This window comes from Oreochromis aureus, linkage group 19 (genome assembly GCF_013358895.1).
Source record: "Oreochromis aureus strain Israel breed Guangdong linkage group 19, ZZ_aureus, whole genome shotgun sequence".
NCBI classification, from domain to species: Eukaryota; Metazoa; Chordata; class Actinopteri; order Cichliformes; family Cichlidae; genus Oreochromis; species Oreochromis aureus.
The window spans coordinates 24750826-24772937 of record NC_052960.1 but is presented as its reverse complement, the minus strand read 5'-3'; the positions used below and the strand labels follow the sequence as shown (position 1 = coordinate 24772937).

The 22112-nt window shown below is 41.5% G+C and overlaps 1 protein-coding gene across 6 annotated transcripts in view; it reads right to left on the bottom strand.

Annotated features, from left to right (window-relative positions):
* The window catches only part of LOC120435000 (tumor necrosis factor alpha-induced protein 2-like), a 74478-nt gene that overhangs the window by 8550 nt on the left and 43816 nt on the right, over positions 1-22112 (bottom strand). Inside the window, exons 2-13 of one of the 6 annotated variants that reach the window (XM_039603687.1) lie at positions 21639-21919; positions 20657-20767; positions 17397-17510; positions 15542-15652; positions 13551-13664; positions 11698-11808; positions 9711-9824; positions 9154-9264; positions 8009-8122; positions 7290-7400; positions 4434-4547; positions 2792-3422 (exon numbers count right to left, since the gene is read on the bottom strand). In XM_039603687.1, the coding sequence (XP_039459621.1) occupies positions 2792-3422; positions 4434-4547; positions 7290-7400; positions 8009-8122; positions 9154-9264; positions 9711-9824; positions 11698-11808; positions 13551-13664; positions 15542-15652; positions 17397-17510; positions 20657-20767; positions 21639-21906 (2024 nt within the window). In that variant the 5' untranslated portion in view covers positions 21907-21919. Of the gene's footprint in view, positions 1-2791; positions 3423-4433; positions 4548-7289; positions 7401-8008; positions 8123-9153; positions 9265-9710; positions 9825-11697; positions 11809-13550; positions 13665-13866; positions 14461-15541; positions 15653-17396; positions 17511-20656; positions 20768-21638; positions 21920-22112 lie in introns of those variants that run through there. The other 5 variants (XM_039603690.1, XM_039603688.1, XM_039603689.1 and 2 more) reach the window with 5 other exon arrangements.

The following is a 22112-nucleotide window of genomic DNA, read 5'->3' as shown; positions in this document are numbered from 1 at the left end:
ATTGAAGACCTTTAATGTGAGAAGAAAGATTTTAAATTTGATTCTGGATTCAACAGTTAGCCGATGAAGAGAAGCCAATATGGAAGAAATATGATCTCTCTTTCTAGTCCCTGTAGGTACTCCTCAGGAAGCTTTTTGGATCAACTAGAAAGTTTTCAGGGAGTTTTTAGGACAACATGACCACAAGGCATTTCTGTTTAACTAATTGGTGTGTGTCTGTATAGCAATGACAATGCTATGCCTTAAAATGAAATTAGTCCCAGCTAAGAACCCTGTTGAACTCCATAATTAACCTTAATGTGTGAAGAAAACTCTACATTAACATGAACAATTTGGAGTCTATTAGATAAATATTATTTAAACTACTGCAGCATAGTACCTCTAATACAAACAGCATGCTCTAATTGCTGTGATAAAATATTATGGTCAATAGTATCAAAATTTAACATAGCACATTAAGCCACCAGAAATGAATCAGAATCAGAATACTTAGGAAATTATGTACAATGGTTGCTTAATGTCAGGCGTCTGCACTGCACTGTGTATAGTGCTGGCGGAGCGCTGCTGACGTCGACTGAGAAAATTGTCAGGCGGTGGAAGGAATACTTCGAGGACCTCCTTAATCCCACTGACACGTCTTCCGAGGAGGAAGCAGAGTCTGGGGATGAGGGGAATGACCCGCCAATTTCCGGGGGCGAGGTCACTGAGGCAGTTAAACAACTCCTTGGTGGCAGAGCCCCTGGTGTTGATGAGGTCTGCCCCGAGTTCCTGAAGGCTCTGGATGTTGTAGGGCTGTCCTGGTTGACACGCCTCTACAATGATGCGTGGAGATCAGGGGCAGTACCTCTGGACTGGCAGACCGGGGTGGTGGTCCCCATCTTTAAGAAGGGAGACCGGAGGGTGTGTTCCAACTACAGGGGGATCACACTCCTCAGCCTCCCTGGGAAAGTCTATGCTAGGGTGCTGGAAAGGAGAGTTCGTCCGTTAGTCGAACCTCGGATACAGGAGGAACAATGCGGTTTTCGTCCTGGTCGCGGAACACTGGACCAGCTCTTTATCCTCTCAAGGATACTTGAGGGTGCATGGGAGTTTGCCCAACCAGTCTACATGTGTTTTGTGGACTTGGAGAAGGCATTCGACCGTGTCCCTCGGGTGTCCTGTGGGAGGTGTTGCGGGAGTATGGGGTGTCTGGCCCATTGCTACGGGCCATTCGATCCCTATACAACCGTTGCAAGAGTTTGGTCGCGCATTGCCGGCAATAAGTCGGACTCGTTCCCGGTGGGTGATGGGCTCCGCCAGGGCTGCCCCTTGTCACCGGTTCTGTTCATAATTTTATGGACAGGATTTCTAGGCGCAGCCAAGTGGCGGAGGGCTTTCACTTGGTGGCCTCAGAATCTCATCTCTGCTTTTTTGCGGATGATGTGGTTCTGTTGGCTTCATCGGGTGAAGGCCTCCAGCTCTCGACTGGAGCGGTTCACAGCCGAGTGTGAAGCAGCGGGAATGAGGATCAGCACCTCCAAATCTGAGGCCATGGTTCTCAGCCGGAAAAGGGTGGAGTGCCCACTCCGGGTCGGGGATGAGTTCCTGCCCCAAGTGGAGGAGTTCAAGTATCTCGGGGTCTTGTTCGCGAGTGATGGGAGAAGGGAGCCGGAGATCGACAGGACGGATTGGTGCTGCGGCTGCAGTGATGCGGACGCTGCACCGGTCCGTCGTGGTGAAGAGGGAGCTGAGTGTAAGCGAAGCTCTCAATTTACGAGTCGATCTCACGTCCCTACCCTCACCTATGGCCATGAGCTGTGGGTAGTGACCGAAAAAGAACGAGATCGCGGATACAAGCGGCAGAAATGAGCTTCCTCCGAAGGGTGGCTGGCTTCTCCCTTAGAGATAGGGTGAGAAGTTCGGCCATCCGGGAGGGGCTCAGAGTAGAGCCGCTGCTCCTCCACATCGAAAGGAGCCAGTTGAGGTGGTTCGGGCATCTGACAAGGATGCCTCCTGGGCGCCTCCTGGGTGAGGTGTTCTGGGCATGTCCCACCGGGAGGAGGCCCAGGGCAGACCCAGGACACGCTGAGAGATTATATCTCTCGGCTGGCCTGGGAACGCTTGGTATTCCCCGGATAAGCTGGAGGAGGTGGCTGGGAGAGGGAGGTCTGGGCTTCTCTGCTTAGGCTGCTGCCCCCGCGACCCGGCCTCGGATAAAGCGGATGAAGATGGATGGATGGATGGTTGCTTAATGTACTTAAATTAGCATGGTGGCACAGTGATTAGCACTGCTGCCTCACAGCAAGAAGGTCCTGAGTTCAATTCCACCTGGCCAGGTCCTTTCTGTGTGGAGTTTGCATGGTCTCCCCATGTTTACCTGGGTTCTCTCCGGATACTTCAACTTCCTCCCACAGTCCAAAGACATGCAGTTAGTGGGGTTAGGTTAATTGGTGAGTCAAAATTGCCCATAGGTGTGAATGTGAGTGCGAATGGTTGTCTGTCTCTATGTGTTAGCCCTGTGACAGACTGGTGACCTGTCCAGGATGTACCCTGCATCCCTCACTATGGTAGCTGGGATAGGCTCCACCCCCCACTCCCCGGCGATGCTGACTAAGATAAGTGGAAGAGAATGGATGGGATGGATGAAAGCCACCAAAAATTTGCAGTTAAAACACAGGTGTATAGCTATGGGTCCATGTATTTGTATTCACTGTCTATTTGTAATTGCTCAGGTATTTATTACTCAGGAATAAATAAAGGACATCCCAGCATAAAAATAATATGCTACTTCAAACAAAAACTTATGGCTTACTCTGGATAAGATTCCTTCACCCATCGCAGGAGGAAACTGCAGTCCTCATCATCCACAGAACCAACAATCTTTCTGAGCCTGGCCTTGAAAGTTTGATGGTACTGTCTTGCATAAAAGTTACAGATGTCCATCTCTGGTGGGTAGCAGTTCTTCACCTTCTCCACCACCCACTGCAGGTCATCCTTCAGCTGCCTGTCCATGGACTGGATGTCTGCCTGGATCGAGGACTGGTTCACCTGGTCACCAGTGGGGCTCGATGGATTATCCATACGCCCATTTACTAATTTTTGAAGCACTTCGTCATGGCGCTTCTTCCACTCACTGGGCCTCCAGGCCGGTGGAGTCTGGGATCTTTGTTTCCACAGCTGGTCCTGCTCTTCCTCAAGGTTGATGGCTTTCACTGCAGACTTCAGAGCAGACACTGATGCTTCCTCACTGCTGAGAGAAAGACTCTGCTGCAGAGTCTGCCATACACGCTCTTCAAGGGCTTTATGGTCTGCAGCAAGCTTTTCTACTGCTTCCTTGTTAGCCTCAGCTGTCTCCCAAAACAGATGTTTCTCCCTGTCTATCAGTTGCTGAGTGGCCTCACAAAAGGCTTGAATTTCAAGGTATTCCTCAAAGGTAGGAGTCACTGGTGGACAAAAACAAAGACAAATCTTTTTAAATTATCAGCACTATTTTATAGATGAATCATCCAGGCTCTGTGAAACTGCGTTGATACTTTCTCAAGTTTTCAGTCCTAAATATGAAACAGGTCGGAAACAAGGAAACAAGGAAATATTTTTTCTAAGACAGGTTAGAAGAAGAGTTTATAGCAATTATTATTTTTTCATTCCACAATTTTACTATGGAAAACACTTTTATTTATAACATGTTTCCTACTGCAGCTTTGAACCTCTGACCTTTATAACTATTTAAATACATATCCATTTTGATACATGTTCAATGTTCCCAAATTAATTTTATTTTCATTTTTTGGGAAAAAAAAGTAAACTGATCAAAACAATTTTTCTCTTGATATTTATTACTAAACATTGAAACAAATCTTTCTAAACAGTGAAATGAATGCTGCACATATACTTGATACACATAATTAAATATAACAAAAATAATTATAATCAAACTCATATGAAGTATATTTAAATGGGGTTGAACAAATAAAAAATATACAGAAAAGAGACGAAGATAAACCCCCCTCGATGGATGAAAAAATCCATCGAGGGGGGTTTATCTTCGTCCCTTTTCTATTTAAGAGAAAACTTTCTCTTAGAAGTATTGTTGGGATCTGAAACAAAAAACAGGTTGAATAAAAGACTGCAGAGATGATTTCAATCTTTTGTGATTTGTATGCAATAAAGATTGACGATGTATACTCTAATAAGATTGTCTTTTATGTGTTATTGTTCTGCCCAATGAGGTTGCAATTTGGCATCATATTGATGTTTAAATGTGCACAGTGACAGGAAATAAAAATGCACATCAAATGCACTGCACCTAGCAACTCTGTTTTGAAAATGTAAGGAATAGAAAGGAGATATATTTACACTAAAAGCATTAAAAAGTAAAAACAAAAAGTTAAAAGGAATACTTAAAGCACTGCAAATTAAAAATAAATACACTAAACAGTATTTGTACTTCCCACCTTTTTCTTCCTTCAAGTCTTCAGAGGGGAGTGTATCCACTTCCTTCTTCCGTCTCCAAGGAAAGGACTCTCTCAGTCTATTAAATGTATTATCAAACCTCGGCATACTGGGATCTAAAAAAGAAAAGCACACAGTTTAATGTAGTTTTAATGACAGACTGCAGACATGATTTCTGGTCTTTTGTTTTCTCCACTTTCCAAAGACAAGCATCAGCAGTGCTTTTTGTTTTAAACTCAGTGCCAAAAAATAGTGTTGACCACTGCAGAGAACATTTTGGAATGAATAAAAGCAATCAGGTCCTGTCACTCAAAATCAGCTGTGGTCTTCAAAAATGCACTTGTACCTGCAGTTTGCACCCAGACGTAACAATCTGATGGAAAGCCTTGAACCAGAGGTGGAGGCTTTTCCAGCAGTAGATTAGTGCCCATGCTTTAGCATGAGAAAGTTAATGTCCACATACTTTGTTCATATGTTTTCAAACTTTAGTCAACATGGACTATGTTAAGGTAAATACTAAAAAATGTTTGTAGAAGTTTAATATTTAAATATTGCCAGTATATAGGATCATTGATCTAGTATTAAAGTTAATACCTGTCTTTGATGGTGTCGGTGGTTTGGATTTGAGAGAAGAAACATCTGACTTTTCATCCTCTTTTTTCTCTTCATTCTCCAAACAGGTGGCTGAAGAGCCGTCGCCAAGACCTGACAGAGAGGCAAGCAGAGCACTGCTGGTAACAGCAGAATTTTCTCATAACAGGTTGATTTGGCAAAGATTTGATGCCAGATGACCTTCCTGATGCAACTCTCTCCAGTTATCTAGGGCCGGAACCTGCAGTACACTGGCTTGTGTTCACACATTGTGTGGTGAACTTCACAGAAACTGTTTGCTTGATGCTCATTTGTGTCTGTAGCTCTAACTAGATCCTGAAATACCACAACTATTAGTCATGAACATCTGCACCAAAAATGCTGTTTTGGATTGTTTGGGGTCACTTTACCCACTAAGTGTGATTTGTATGCAATAAAGATTGGCGATGGATACTCTAATAAGATTGTCTTTTATGTGTTATTGTTCTGCCCAATGAGGTTGCAATTTGGCATCATATTGATGTTTAAAGGTGCACAGTGACAGGAAATAAAAATGCACATCAAATGCACTGCACCTAGCAACTCTGTTTTGAAAATGTAAGGAGTAGAAAGGAGATTATTTTGCATTAAAAAGTAAAAGCAAGAAGTTAAAAGGAATACTTAAAGCAATGAAAATTAAATTAATGAAAACAAATACACTAAACAGTATTTGTACTCCCACCTTTTTCTTCCTTCAAGTCTTCAGAGGGAGTGTATCCACTTCCTTTTTCCGTCTCCAACGAATGGACTCTCTCAGTCTATTAAATGTATTATCAAACTTGCATACTGGGATCTAAAAAAGAAAAGCACACAGTTTAATGTAGTTTTAATGACAGACTGCAGACATGATTTCTGGTCTTTTGTTTTCTCCACTTTGCACAGACAAGCATCAGCAGTGCTTTTTGTTTTGAACTCAGTGCCCAAAAAATTGTTGTTGTTTTGTTGTCCACTATAATGACCACTGCAGAGAACATTTTAATAAACATTTTACAAAAAATCATTTGCGGATTTTAGCTATTTTGGTTTGTTCTTTTATGATTGTGTAATCTTAATGGGCCATCTACTTCATTGTTTTAATGGACTTTCCTACCACTGCTATGCTGATGACAAACAGTTTTACTTTTATGTCAGACCCAACAACGTTAACAATCAATGCTTCTCTGTCATTACTACTTGGATGGATTAAAATTTACTTGGAAAAAAATTTACACACTGGAGCTGCATCAGCAATTACGCCTCACCTGCTTGAGAGGAATGAACTGGGTCCTGATGGGGTGGTTGTTGGTGTGTGTGGCTGGCAGCTGAAAAGCTGCAGCCGTGTGTGTAGTTACAACAACCGTAATAAAGAAAAGTGTTAAAGGTGTCCAATATGTGGTCGGGTCTGCCATGCATCTGTTACCTTATTTCATCGCAATTTCAGTAAAACTGAAGTTCTAGTACTTGGCCCGGCCAGTTTCTCTAAGGAGATGAGTCAGTACATTGGCCCCTTCACTAATGACTTCTAAAACTCAAAACCTTGGTATAAATTTTTGACCAACACCTTAATTTTGAAACTCATGTTTCAAAGCTCACCCAAACTTGTTTCCTTGACCTCAGGAATATTCTGTGACTAACATATAATCCTCTGCATGGACAGGCCACTGCTTATACAGCAGAGCTTCTGAAATCTGATCACTGCAGCCGACATTTCCGATCGCCTAACCAGTGCCTTCTTACTGTCCCTCGCTCTATAATAAAACCAGAGGTGTTTGTGCTTTTGTGGTTGTTGCACCCAAACTGTGGAACAGCCTTCCTCACTCAATCAGCTCTACTGACTCTGTTATTTGATTTAAAAGGCTCATTCCTGAGCCCGGAGCAGCTCTTGACAAAACAACCTGGCTAGCATGTACAGAGGCCTGACCACAACATCTTTGGAATGAATAAAAGCAATCAGGCCCTGTCACTCAAAATCAACTGTGGTCTTCAAAAATGCACTTGTACCTGCAGTTTGCACCCAGACGTAACAATCTGATGGAAAGCCTTGAACCAGAGGTGGAGGCTTTTCCAGCAGCAGATTAGTGCCCATGCTTTAGCATGAGAAAGTTAATGTCCACATACTTTGTTCATATGTTTTCAAACTTTAGTCAATATGGACTATGTTAAGGTAAATACTAAAAAATGTTTGTAGAAGTTTAATATTTAAATATTGCCAGTATATAGGATCATTGATCTAGTATTAAAGTTAATACCTGTCTTTGATGGTGTCGGTGGTTTGGATTTGAGAGAAGAAACATCTGACTCTTCATCCTCTTTTTTCTCTTCATTCTCCAAACAGGTGGCTGAAGAGCCGTCGCCAACACCTGACAGAGAGGCAAGCAGAGCACTGCTGGTAACAGCAGAATTTTCTCATAACAGGTTGATTTGGCAAAGATTTGATGCCAGATGACCTTCCTGATGCAACTCTCTCCAGTTATCTAGGGCCGGAACCTGCAGTACACTGGCTTGTGTTCACACATTGTGTGGTGAACTTCACAGAAACTGTTTGCTTGATGCTCATTTGTGTCTGTAGCTCTAACTAGATCTAGAAGTACCACAACTATTAGTCATGAACATCTGCACCAAAAATGCTGTTTTGGATTGTTTGGGGTCACTTTACCCACTAAGTGTGATTTGTATGCAATAAAGATTGGCGATGGATACTCTAATAAGATTGTCTTTTATGTGTTATTGTTCTGCCCAATGAGGTTGCAATTTGGCATCATATTGATGTTTAAAGGTGCACAGTGACAGGAAATAAAAATGCACATCAAATGCACTGCACCTAGCAACTCTGTTTTGAAAATATAAGGAGTAGAAAGGAGATTATTTTGCATTAAAAAGTAAAAGCAAGAAGTTAAAAGGAATACTTAAAGCAATGAAAATTAAATTAATGAAAACAAATACACTAAACAGTATTTGTACTTCCCACCTTTTTCTTCCTTCAAGTCTTCAGAGGGGAGTGTATCCACTTCCTTTTTCCGTCTCCAACGAATGGACTCTCTCAGTCTATTAAATGTATTATCAAACCTCGGCATACTGGGATCTAAAAAAGAAAAGCACACAGTTTAATGTAGTTTTAATGACAGACTGCAGACATGATTTCTGGTCTTTTGTTTTCTCCACTTTCAACAAACAAAAATCAGCAGTGCTTTTTGTTTTGAACTCAGTGCCCAAAAAATTGTTGTTGTTTTGTTGTCCACTATAATGACCACTGCAGAGAACATTTTAATAAACATTTTACAAAAAATCATTTGCAGATTTTAGCTATTTTGGTTTGTTCTTTTATGATTGTGTAATCTTAATGGGCCATCTACTTCATTGTTTTAATGGACTTTCCTGCCACTGCTATGCTGATGACAAACAGTTTTACTTTTATGTCAGACCCAACAACGTTAACAATCAATGCTTCTCTGTCATTACTACTTGGATGGATTAAAATTTACTTTATCACAATTTCGGTAAAACTGAGGTTGTAGTACTTGGCCCAGGCAGTTGCTCAAACAAGATAAGCCAGTACATTGGCCCGTTCACTAATAACTTCTAAAACTAAAATCTAGTTTTAAAACCAGAGGTGTTTGTGCTTTTGTGGTTGTTGCACCCAAACTGTGGAACAGCCTTCCTCACTCAATCAGCTCTACTGACTCTGTTATTTGATTTAAAAGGCTCATTCCTGAGCCCGGAGCAGCTCTTGACAAAACAACCTGGCTAGCATGTACAGAGGCCTGACCACAACATCTTTGGAATGAATAAAAGCAATCCGGCCTTATCACTCAACACCAGCTCCGGACCTCAATAATGAACTTGTACCTGGATGGCAACAAATGCAGTTTGTAGCCAGATGCAACAATCTGATGGAAAGCCTTGAACCAGAGGTGGAGGCTTTTCCAGCAGCAGATTAGTGCCCATGGTTTGATTTGGCATGGAGAAGTTAATGTTCACATACTTTGTTCATACGTTTTCAAACTTTAGTCAATATGGACTATGTTAAGGTAAATACTAAAAAATGTTTGTAGAAGTTTAATATTTAAATATTGCCAGTAAATAGGATCATTGATCTAGTATTAAAGTTAATACCTGTCTTTGATGGTGTCGGTGGTTTGGATTTGAGAGAAGAAACATCTGACTCATCTTCCTCTTTTTTCTCTTCATTCTCCAAACAGGTGGCTGAAGAGCCGTCGCCAAGACCTGACAGAGAGGCAAGCAGAGCACTGCTGGTAACAGCAGAATTTTCTCATAACAGGTTGATTTGGCAAAGATTTGATGCCAGATACAACTATTAGTCATGAACATCTGCACCAAAAATGCTGTTTTGGATTGTTTGGGGTCACTTTACCCACTAAGTGTGATTTGCATGCAATAAAGATTGACGATGGATACTCTAATAAGATTGTCTTTTATGTGTTATTGTTCTGCCCAATGAGGTTGCAATTTGGCATCATATTGATGTTTAAAGGTGCACAGTGACAGGAAATAAAAATGCACATCAAATGCACTGCACCTAGCAACTCTGTTTTGAAAATTTGAGTAGAAAGGAGATATATTTGCATTAAAAAGTCAAAGTTAAAAGGAATACTTAAATAAAGCACTGAAAATTAAAAACAGGTACAGTAAAAAGTATTTGTACTTCCCACCTTTTTCTTCCTTCAAGTCTTCAGAAGGGAGTGTATCCACTTCCTTTTTCCGTCTCCAAGGAAAGGACTCTCTCAGTCTATTAAATGTATTATCAAACCTCGGCATACTGGGATCTAAAAAAGAAAAGTACACAGTTTAATGTAGTTTTAACGACAGACTGCAGACCTGATTTCTGGTCTTTTGTTTTCTCCCTGTCACGGTCCTGGGTCGGTGACCCAGTGTTTGTGTTTTTGGTTTAAGTTTTACTCTTTGAATTGTGGTTTTCTGTTGTATTATATTTACTGTTCCTGGTTTCTGTTCTGGTTCCGCGCCTCACCTTATGTTTCCATGTCTCATTGTCTTGTCGGTGTCATCATGAATGTCTCATGCTTCCTGTTTTGTTGTGATAGTCCCTTGTCATGTGTTCAGTGTATTGAGTTTTGTTTCCCTGTGACTCGTTATGTCAGATTCGTCCCAGCTGTGTTCCCACCTGTTCCCCATCCTCTTGTTGTCCTACTTGTGCATTTAAGCCCTGCATCTTCCTTGTTCATTGCTGGTTTGGTTGTCAGTCTTCCCCTGTGTGTCATCCTCCATGTTGCCTCTCTATTTCTTCCTCAATGTTTCATATCTCAGGCTCCTCGTTCCCAGTTTCAGGGTTTTGTTATGTTTCCTTTGTTCCTCGTGTTCTTTTGTTAGTTTCTCCCTGTTCAGGTTTTGTAAGTTTTATTCCCTGCCATGCTCTGCTTTTGTCTGCATTTAGTCTCACTGTAAATAAAAACTCACTCCCAACTACTCTGTCCTCTGCACTTGGGTCCTTCTGTCGTCACTCCATACGTCTGCCTCTGTAGCTGTGACACTCCCCTTTCCACAGGAAAGCATCAGCAATGCTTTTTGTTGTGAAGTCAGTGCAAAAAAAAATGTTGTTGTTTTTTTTGTACACTTTAACGACCAGGGCGCTGCAGATAACATTTTAGGGAACATTTTATAGAGATAAAATCATTTGCAAGTGTGCAGATTTTAGCCACTTTGGTTTATTCTTTCATGAATGTATAATTTTTACTATGAAAGCTGATAATGGGGATTTTTAACAGAAGACATTTAGAGTTTTATAGTAAGGACAGGGGTAACAATCTGTGTATTAATGATGTACCATTTAGTTGTTAATATATGCTGGTCAGCCAGCCATCAAAAAGTGTAAGTTGAAAGTGTCCTATATAAACAAATACAGGCATTTATTAATATAGCTAATTTCACATGTGCTTTTATTCTAAGGAAACCCATTTTTTTCATGTCATTGCCTTGGTACTATGACTCGATATTTATATGTGGATTACTTTCTGCACTGCATGGTTAAGATAGCATTACATCCTGGAAATATTCTATATGTGCAAAAATTTGCCATTTTACTGAGGCAAAGTTATTCTATTATCATACATTAAACATGTTTTTAACTTAACTGATTCTTGCCCAGGTTAAAAATGTTGTTTGAAGGCATCAGATCAGGATTCAGGAAACTGTGATGAATATTTTTCCTTATTTTATTTTTCAGCTTCCCAGGGAAAATGAAGGGACAAAACAATCACTCATAAATGTTAATGTTACACTACTAAATACAAATAGCAGCTTTACTTGGTCAGCATTCGATTTTACTTCTGGTTGAGTTTTCTGCAGCCTTTAATAGTATTAATGCTACAGACTAGACAGCTGAGTTGGCATTACTGGTACTGCTCTTAAATGGTTTTCTTCATACTTATCCAACAGATAATAGCCAGATGCAACAATCTGATGGAAAGCCTTGAACCAGAGTGGAGGCTTTTCCAGCAGCAGATTAGTGCCCATGGTTTGATTTGGCATGGAGAAGTTAATGTCCACATACTTTGTTCATATGTTTTCAAACTTTAGGCAACATGGACTATGTTAAGGTAAATACTAAAAAATGTTATTAGAACTTTAATATTTAAATATTGCCAGTATATAGGATCATTGATCTAGTATTAAAGTTAATACCTGTCTTTGATGGTGTCGGTGGTTTGGATTTGAGAGAAGAAACATCTGACTCATCTTCCTCTTTTTTCTCTTCATTCTCCAAACAGGTGGCTGAAGAGCCGTCGCCAACACCTGACAGAGAGGCAAGCAGAGCACTGCTGGTAACAGCAGAATTTTCTCATAACAGGTTGATCTGGCAAAGGTTTGATGCCAGATGACCTTCCTGATGCAACTCTCTCCAGTTATCTAGGGCCGGAACCTGCAGTACACTGGCTTGTGTTCACACATTATGCGATGAACTTCACAGAAACTGTTTGCTTGATGCTCATTTGTGTCTGTAGCTCTAACTAGATCCTGAAATACCACAACTATTAGTCATGAACATCTGCACCAAAAATGCTGTTTTGGATTGTTTGGGGTCACTTTACCCACTAAGTGTGATTTGTATGCAATAAAGATTGGCGATGGATACTGTAATAAGATTGTCTTTTATGTGGTATTGTTCTGCCCAATCCCACATACCAAGAAGCTCTGGCCCGGATCTGGTATCAAGCCGGCACTGCTGACTTCTGGCATGATAAGACGTATGTCATCCAGATATGGGCCAGGCCTGGCGTAGATGGCACTGTTTATGTGATGGCATGCCACATCTGGCTCAATTGTGGTTGGTTTATGTGGCCCAGGCCCACAGAAAACAGGTCTGGCCTGGATCTGGCATCAAGCTGGCACTTCTGACTGACTGGTGTCATAGAGTGTATGTCAACCAGATGTGTGCCAGGTCTGCCAATGACGTCACTGTTTATGCTATGGCATTTCATATCCAGCTTGATTGTGGTTTGGTTTATGTGGCCCAGGCCCATAGAAAACAGGTCTTCCCTGGATCCAGCTGGTGCTTCTGACTGACTGGTGTCATTGCAGAGCGTATGTCATCCAGATGTGGGCCAGGTCTGCAATGATGGCACTATTTATGTTCCTGTTTTCCTATTTTAGTTAGAAGACCCAAATGCGATGTTGCAATACTATACTGCTATGGTAGCCAATGTTTCAAATGCAGGTTTGACAGGTTTGTGAGTTTACACTTTATCCAAAACCTAGTGACGGTTTACTCCTCTTTGCCAGCGGGTGGCTGTAGCTCAGGAGGTAGAGCAGCTCACCTACTGATCGCAAGGTTAGTGGTTCGTTCCCTGGCTCCTCCAGTCTGCATGTCAAGAGTGTGAATGTGTATGAATGTAATTATGAAGCACTCAGTTTAGAGAAAGTGTCTGATTGGGTAAATGTGGCATGTTGTATAGAGCACTTTAAGTAATCTGGGAGGCTAGAAAAGCGCTGTATAAAAGTCAGTCCATTCACTTTCTGAACAGAGTTTTGTCATGTTACTTTTGCACTGTTTTACATGTTCTGGCACATGCTGTTATTACATGGCTTGATTAAGGTACACATTAGGCTGACATCTGGGGCCAGAAATGAAACTGTTCTGGGCCACCAGTGTGTCTGCAACTGGTCTTGTGCTGGCCCATGTGTGGGCCACATCTGGCAAACCAAATTTGGGCCACCAAAGGGCCGTCATTCTTTGCGGTATGTGGGCCATGTTTAAGCACATTGTGTGGGCCAGATCCGAGCCATACCAATTTTGCTATGTGGGATGAGGTTGCAATTTGGCATCAGCTTGATGTTTAAATGTGCACAGTGACAGGAAATAAAACACACATGCAAAAAAAAATATTCAAATGCATTACACCTAGCAAGTCTGATTTGAAAACATAAGGAGTAGAAAGGAGATATATTTGCATTAAAAAGTCAAAGTTAAAAGTAATACTTAAATAAAGCACTGAAAATTAAAAACAGGTACAGTAAAAAGTATTTGTACTTCCCACCTTTTTCTTCCTTCAAGTCTTCAGAGGGGAGTGTATCCACTTCCTTTTTCCGTCTCCAAGGAAAGGACTCTCTCAGTCTATTAAATGTATTATCAAACCTCGGCATACTGGGATCTAAAAAAGAAAAGTACACAGTTTAATGTAGTTTTAACGACAGACTGCAGACCTGATTTCTGGTCTTTTGTTTTCTCCCTGTCACGGTCCTGGGTCGGTGACCCAGTGTTTGTGTTTTGGTTTAAGTTTTACTCTTTGAATTGTGGTTTTCTGTTGTATTATATTTACTGTTCCTGGTTTCTGTTCTGGTTCCGCGCCTCACCTTATGTTTCCATGTCTCATTGTCTTGTCGGTGTCATCATGAATGTCTCATGCTTCCTGTTTTGTTGTGATAGTCCCTTGTCATGTGTTCAGTGTATTGAGTTTTGTTTCCTTGTGGCTCGTTATGTCAGATTTGTCCCAGCTGTGTTCCCACCTGTTCCCCATCCTCTTGTTGTCCTACTTGTGCATTTAAGCCCTGCATCTTCCTTGTTCATTGCTGGTTTGGTTGTCAGTCTTCCCCTGTGTGTCATCCTCCATGTTGCCTCTCTATTTCTTCCTCAATGTTTCATATCTCAGGCTCCTCGTTCCCAGTTTCAGGGTTTTGTTATGTTTCCTTTGTTCCTCGTGTTCTTTTGTTAGTTTCTCCCTGTTCAGGTTTTGTAAGTTTTATTCCCTGCCATGCTCTGCTTTTGTCTGCATTTAGTCTCACTGTAAATAAAAACTCACTCCCAACTACTCTGTCCTCTGCATCTGCACTTGGGTCCTTCTGTCGTCACTCCATACGTCTGCCTCTGTAGCTGTGACACTCCCCTTTCCACAGGAAAGCATCAGCAATGCTTTTTGTTGTGAAGTCAGTGCCAAAAAAATGTTGTTGTTTTTTTGTACACTTTAACGACCAGGGCGCTGCAGATAACATTTTAGGGAACATTTTATAGAGACAAATTCATTTGCAAGTGTGCAGATTTTAGCCACTTTGGTTTATTCTTTCATGAATGTATAATTTTTACTATGAAAGCTGATAATGGGGATTTTTAACAGAAGACATTTAGAGTTTTATAGTAAGGACAGGGGTAACAATCTGTGTATTAATGATGTACCATTTAGTTGTTAATATATGCTGGTCAGCCAGCCATCAAAAAAGTGTAAGTTGAAAGTGTCCTATATAAACAAATACAGGCATTTATTAATATAGCTAATTTCACATGTGCTTTTATTCTAAGGAAACCCATTTTTTTTCATGTCATTGCCTTGGTACTATGACTCCATATTTATATGTGGATTACTTTCTGCACTGCATGGTTAAGATAGCATTACATCCTGGAAATATTCTATATGTGCAAAATTTGCCATTTTACTGAGGCAAAGTTATTCTATTATCATACATTAAACATGTTTTTAACTTAACTGATTCTTGCCCAGGTTAAAAATGTTGTTTGAAGGCATCAGATCAGGATTCAGGAAACTGTGATGAATATTTTTCCTTATTTTATTTTTCAGCTTCCCAGGGAAAATGAAGGGACAAAACAATCACTCATAAATGTTAATGTTACACTACTAAATACAAATAGCAGCTTTACTTGGTCAGCATTCGATTTTACTTCTGGTTGAGTTTTCTGCAGCCTTTAATAGTATTAATGCTACAGACTAGACAGCTGAGTTGGCATTACTGGTACTGCTCTTAAATGGTTTTCTTCATACTTATCCAACAGATAATAGCCAGATGCAACAATCTGATGGAAAGCCTTGAACCAGAGTGGAGGCTTTTCCAGCAGCAGATTAGTGCCCATGGTTTGATTTGGCATGGAGAAGTTAATGTTCACATACTTTGTTCATATGTTTTCAAACTTTAGGCAACATGGACTATGTTAAGGTAAATACTAAAAAATGTTATTAGAACTTTAATATTTAAATATTGCCAGTATATAGGATCATTGATCTAGTATTAAAGTTAATACCTGTCTTTGATGGTGTCGGTGGTTTGGATTTGAGAGAAGAAACATCTGACTCATCTTCCTCTTTTTTCTCTTCATTCTCCAAACAGGTGGCTGAAGAGCCGTCGCCAACACCTGACAGAGAGGCAAGCAGAGCACTGCTGGTAACAGCAGAATTTTCTCATAACAGGTTGATCTGGCAAAGGTTTGATGCCAGATGACCTTCCTGATGCAACTCTCTCCAGTTATCTAGGGGCGGAACCTGCAGTACACTGGCTTGTGTTCACACATTATGCGATGAACTTCACAGAAACTGTTTGCTTGATGCTCATTTGTGTCTGTAGCTCTAACTAGATCCTGAAATACCACAACTATTAGTCATGAACATCTGCACCAAAAATGCTGTTTTGGATTGTTTGGGGTCACTTTACCCACTAAGTGTGATTTGTATGCAATAAAGATTGGCGATGGATACTGTAATAAGATTGTCTTTTATGTGTTATTGTTTTGCCCAATCCCACATACCAAGAAGCTCTGGCCCGGATCTGGTATCAAGCCGGCACTGCTGACTTCTGGCATGATAAGACGTATGTCATCCAGATATGGGCCAGGCCTGGCGTAGATGGCACTGTTTATGTGATGGCATGCCACATCTGGCTCGATTGTGGTTTGCTTCATGTGGCCCAGGCCCACAGAAAACAGGTCTGGCCTGGATCTGGCATCAAGCTGGCACTTCTGACTGACTGGTGTCATGGCAGAGTGTATGTCAGCCAGATGTGTGCCAGGTCTGGCAATGACGTCACTGTTTATCCTATGGCATTTCATATCTAGCTCGATTGTGGTTTGGTTTATGTGGCCCAGGCCCATAGAAAACAGGTCTTCCCTGGATCCGGCTGGTGCTTCTGACTGACTGGTGTCATTGCAGAGCGTATGTCAACCAGATGTGGGCCAGGTCTGCAATGATGGCACTATTTATGTTCCTGTTTTCCTATTTTAGTTAGAAGACCCAAATGCCATGTTGCAATACTATACTGCTATGGTAGCCAATGTTTCAAATGCAGGTTTGACAGGTTTGTGAGTTTACACTTTATCCAAAACCTAGTGACGGTTTACTCCTCTTTGCCAGCGGGTGGCTGTAGTTCAGGAGGTAGAGCAGCTCACCTACTGATCGCAAGGTTAGTGGTTCATTCCCTGGCTCCTCCAGTCTGCATGTCAAGAGTGTGAATGTGTATGAATGTAATTATGAAGCACTCAGTTTAGAGAAAGTGTCTGATTGGGTAAATGTGGCATGTTGTATAGAGCACTTTAAGTAATCTGGGAGGCTAGAAAAGCGCTGTATAAAAGTCAGTCCATTCACTGTCTGAACAGAGTTTTGTCATGTTACTTTTGCACTGTTTTGCATGTTCTGGCACATGTTGTTATTACATGGCTTGATTAAGGTACACATTAGGCTGACATCTGGGGCCAGAAATGAAACTGTTCTGGGCCACCAGTGTGTCTGCAACTGGTCTTGTGCTGGCCCATGTGTGGGCCACATCTGGCAAACCAAATTTGGGCCACCAAAGGGCCGTCATTCTTTGTGGTATGTGGGCCATGTTTAAGCACATTGTGTGGGCCAGATCCGAGACATACCAATTTTGCTATGTGGGATGAGGTTGCAATTTGGCATCAGCTTGATGTTTAAATTTGCACAGTGACAGGAAATAAAACACACATGCAAAAAAACCCTCAAATGCATTACACCTAGCAAGTCTGATTTGAAAACATAAGGAGTAGAAAGGAGATATATTTGCATTAAAAAGTCAAAGTTAAAAGGAATACTTAAATAAAGCACTGAAAGTTAAAAACAGGTACAATAAAAAGTATTTGTACTTCCCACCTTTTTCTTCCTTCAAGTCTTCAGAGGGGAGTGTATCCACTTCCTTTTTCCGTGTCCAACGAAAAGATTCTCTCAGTCTATTTAATGTGTTATCAAACTTCGGCATACTGGGATCTAAAAAAGAAAAGCACACAGTTTAAAATAGTTTGAATAACAAACTGCGGACCTGATTTCTGGTCTTTTTTTCTCTACTTTCCACAGACAATTGAACATTTTTATTAAATATTTTAAAGAGAAAAAATCATTTGCAAGTGTGCAGATTTTAGCCACTTTGGTTTGTTCTTTCATGGCTGCATGATCTTAAACATGAAAGCTGATAATAATGATTTTTAAACAGACGACATTTGGAGTTTTTATAGTAAGGGTAACAATCCATACATAAATGATGTACAGGGAGTGCAGAATTATTAGGCAAATGAGTATTTTGTCCACATCATCCTCTTCATGCATGTTGTCTTACTCCAAGCTGTATAGGCTCGAAAGCCTACTACCAATTAAGCATATTAGGTGATGTGCATCTCTGTAATGAGAAGGGGTGTGGTCTAATGACATCAATACCCTATATCAGGTGTGCATAATTATTAGGCAACTTCCTTTCCTTTGGCAAAATGGGTCAAAAGAAGGACTTGACAGGCTCAGAAAAGTCAAAAATAGTGAGATATCTTGCAGAGGGATGCAGCAGTCTTAAAACTGCAAAGCTTCTGAAGCGTGATCATCGAACAGTCAAGCGTTTCATTCAAAATAGTCAACAGGGTCGCAAGAAGCGTGTGGAAAAACCAAGGCGCAAAATAACTGCCCATGAACTGAGAAAAGTCAAGCGTGCAGCTGCCAAGATGCCACTTGCCACCAGTTTGGCCATATTTCAGAGCTGCAACATCACTGGAGTGCCCAAAAGCACAAGGTGTGCAATACTCAGAGACATGGCCAAGGTAAGAAAGGCTGAAAGACGACCACCACTGAACAAGACACACAAGTTGAAACGTCAAGACTGGGCCAAGAAATATCTCAAGACTGATTTTTCTAAGGTTTTATGGACTGATGAAATGAGAGTGAGTCTTGATGGGCCAGATGGATGGGCCCGTGGCTGGATTGGTAAAGGGCAGAGAGCTCCAGTCCGACTCAGGCGCCAGCAAGGTGGAGGTGGAGTACTGGTTTGGGCTGGTATCATCAAAGATGAGCTTGTGGGGCCTTTTCGGGTTGAGGATGAGTCAAGCTCAACTCCCAGTCCTACTGCCAGTTTCTGGAAGACACCTTCTTCAAGCAGTGGTACAGGAAGAAGTCTGCATCCTTCAAGAAAAACATGATTTTCATGCAGGACAATGCTCCATCACGCAGCGTCCAAGTACTCCACAGCGTGGCTGGCAAGAAAAGGGTATAAAAGAAGAAAAACTAATGACATGGCCTCCTTGTTCACCTGATCTGAACCCCATTGAGAACCTGTGGTCCATCATCAAATGTGAGATTTACAAGGAGGAAAACAGTACACCTCTCTGAACAGTGTCTGGGAGGCTGTGGTTGCTGCTGCACGCAATGTTGATGGTGAACAGATCAAAACACTGACAGAATCCATGGATGGCAGGCTTTTGAGTGTCCTTGCAAAGAAAGGTGGCTATATTGGTCGCTGATTTGTTTTTGTTTTGTTTTGAATGTCAGAAATGTATATTTGTGAATGTGGAGATGTTATATTGGTTTCACTGGTAAAATAAATAATTGAAATGGGTATATATTTGTTTTTGTTAAGTTGCCTAATAATTATGCACAGTAATAGTCACCTGCACACACAGATATCCCCTAAAATAGCTAAAACTAAAACAAACTAAAACTACTTCCACAAACATTCAGCTTTGATATTAATGAGTTTTTTGGGTTCATTGAGAACATGGTTGTTGTTCAATAATAAAATTATTCCTCAAAAATACAACTTGCCTAATAATTCTGCACTCCCTGTAGTTCTTAATATATGCTGGTCACCCAGCCATCAGAAAACTGTAAGTCCAAAGTGTCACATATAAATGAATACAGGCATTTAATAATAAAAAGCTCATTCCTGAGTCTGGAGCAGCTCTTGAACCAGCTTTTCCAGTAGCAGATTAGTGCCCATTGAGTGCCCCTCCATGAATCGTTACCCTGATGGGTTTGTCTATTCCAGAGATCCCAGGGGCTATGATGTTGGGGGCCTTTTGTCCCCTGGTAGGGGTGAGGCACCAGATAAAGACCATACCCCCTGGAGCCAGGTTGTTCCCTGTGCCTTCGGGTCAGGAAACGTGTCCTGACTGTCGTCAGCCTCTGTGCTGAATGACAGTTCAGAGTACCAGGCCTTCCTGGAGTTCCTGGATAGGGCGCATGAAGGTGCTCCAGCTGTGTTCTCTTACTGGTAGACTTCAACACTCATGTGAGCAATGACAGTGATATGTGGAGGGATGTGATTGGGAGGAAGCGGCTGGGTTCTTCAAAGTGGGGGACTGATGGGTGTTCTCCAACTGTATGGGGATCATACTCCTCAGCCTTCCCGGGAAAGTATATGCCAGGGTGCTGACTGAGGGGAGTGGGAGATCGACAGACAGATTGGTGCTGAGGCTGCAGTGATGCGAATGCTATAGCAGTCTGTCAAAGTGAAGAGAAAACTGAGCGTAAAAGCGAAACTTTCGATTTACTGGTCGATGTTCATCCCCACCCTCACTTATGGTCAACAGTCTTGGGTAGTCACCGAAAGAACGAGGTTGCAAATACAAATGAGCTTTCTCCAAAGGATGGCTGGCCTCTCCCTTAGAGATAAGGTAAGGCATTCAGCCATGCAGGAGGGGCTCAGAGTAGAGCCGCTGCTCCTCCACGTCAAAAGGAGCCAGTTGAGATGGTTTGGGCATCTGAGAAGGATGCCTCCTGGGCACCTCCTGGGTGAGGTGTTCAAGACATGACCGGGAGGAGGCCCCTCTATCTCTCGGCTGGCCTGAGAACACCTTGGTGTTCCCCTGGACAAGCAAGAGGAGGTGGCTGGAGAGAGGGAGGTCTGAGCTTCTCTGCTAAGGATGCTGCCCCCACGATCTGGTCCCGAATAAGCAAAAGAGGATGGATGGATGGATGGATGGATGGATGGATGGATGGATGGATGGATGGATGGATGGATGGATGGATGGATGGATGGATGGATGGATGGATGGATGGATGGATGGATGGATTGATTGATTTGGCATGTGAAAGTAAATCTCTACTTACCCAGTATGCAGGATCATTGATCTAGTATTAAAGTTAAGAAGTTTCACCTGTGTTTGATGGTGTCAGTGGTTTGGATTTGTTAGAAGAAACATCTGACTCATCATCCTCTTTTTTCTGGTTGTTCTTCGGAGAGGTAGATGCAGAGCCAGGACTCAGACCTGACAGAGAGGGAAGAAGAGCACATTTGTAAAAGCTGATTTCGCTTTTAAACTGACTCTTTAATCCCTAGTTTCAAAAACACATTCGTCTTTGTGGTGTCACAGCAATTAATGCCACAGGATTCAATTCAGGTTGAGCTCTGGACGTTTTCTGGGACGAGCCAAAACATTGATTCTTTGTTTTGTTTTTTTCACCATTCTGTTGTAGATTTGCTGCAGTGCACGAGATCATTGTCCTGTTGCATGGCGTACTTTGGGCCAAGCGCTGGTTTCACATTTGACTGTAAAACACTTTGGTATACAGAGTAGTTCATGTATCCTGTAGTAGGCAAACCAAAGCCGTCACCTCAAAGGATAACCTGAAGCAGAGGACAGACCAGTAAAGTGGCTTCTTCCACCCTCTTACACAGGCTGAAAAGTCTAGTATTTTGCTGGTAATGTGGGGGAAAATAAATATATCTTTATGAAATATAATAGACATTAAACTTCTGGGGAAAAGAGCAATATTTTTACATCTTCCATTTCTTTGTATTTAAAGTTTGAGGTGAGTTTTTATATCTTTACCAGCACTAGTTAATGTTAACTCAAGGAAAAACCTGAGGAAAACTTATCTGCTTATGTATGACCCAGGCATTCCTTCATTTAGCAAACAGACATGTTCCAACAAGTTTAACGGTCTTTTTGTGTTTCGTTTTATTTTTCTAAGGAGTCTTTCATAGTGCATGTGTGCACATCATTCTGTCTGCAAACATAGTAGCTTGAAAAGTTTGGAATGAATTTTGAAACTGTAGAGTGAGGTCATCTTAACTACTCATTAAAATTTGTGCTTACATTTGACAGGAGATTTTATGAAGACCCCAACGGTACTCACTGGGTAACGGAGGTTGTGGTGAAGCCGCAGAATCTAACATCTTTGCAGGTTCATCTGATTCTGGTGATAACTTGGATTCCTTGTCACCAGGTGATGGTGGATTCTTCCGTGTTGGAAGCCGGAAGCTCCTTCTAAACTTCTCCATCATGCCCACATTTATGCCACCATCAGTCGACGTCTTCTCATCGCTCTTGATGGATCCGTTGCTCTTGGTGGACACCGGGTCATTGCCGGGGTTCTCAGTGGACTTGTCCATCATTTGTGACATTTTATTTCATTATCTACTCAAATGTGAGAAAGAATACAAAAGAAATGTTTAAAGACAAAGTATGTTAAATTTAAAGTAACCAGTCTGTTTTTAAAATGTAAGGAGGAGAACAGGAGCACAGATGTTCATGTTAAAATGTAGGCACTAAATGTAAAAAGTAATAAATAATTAAATAAAGTAATGAAGTATTTGTATTTTGTTACTTC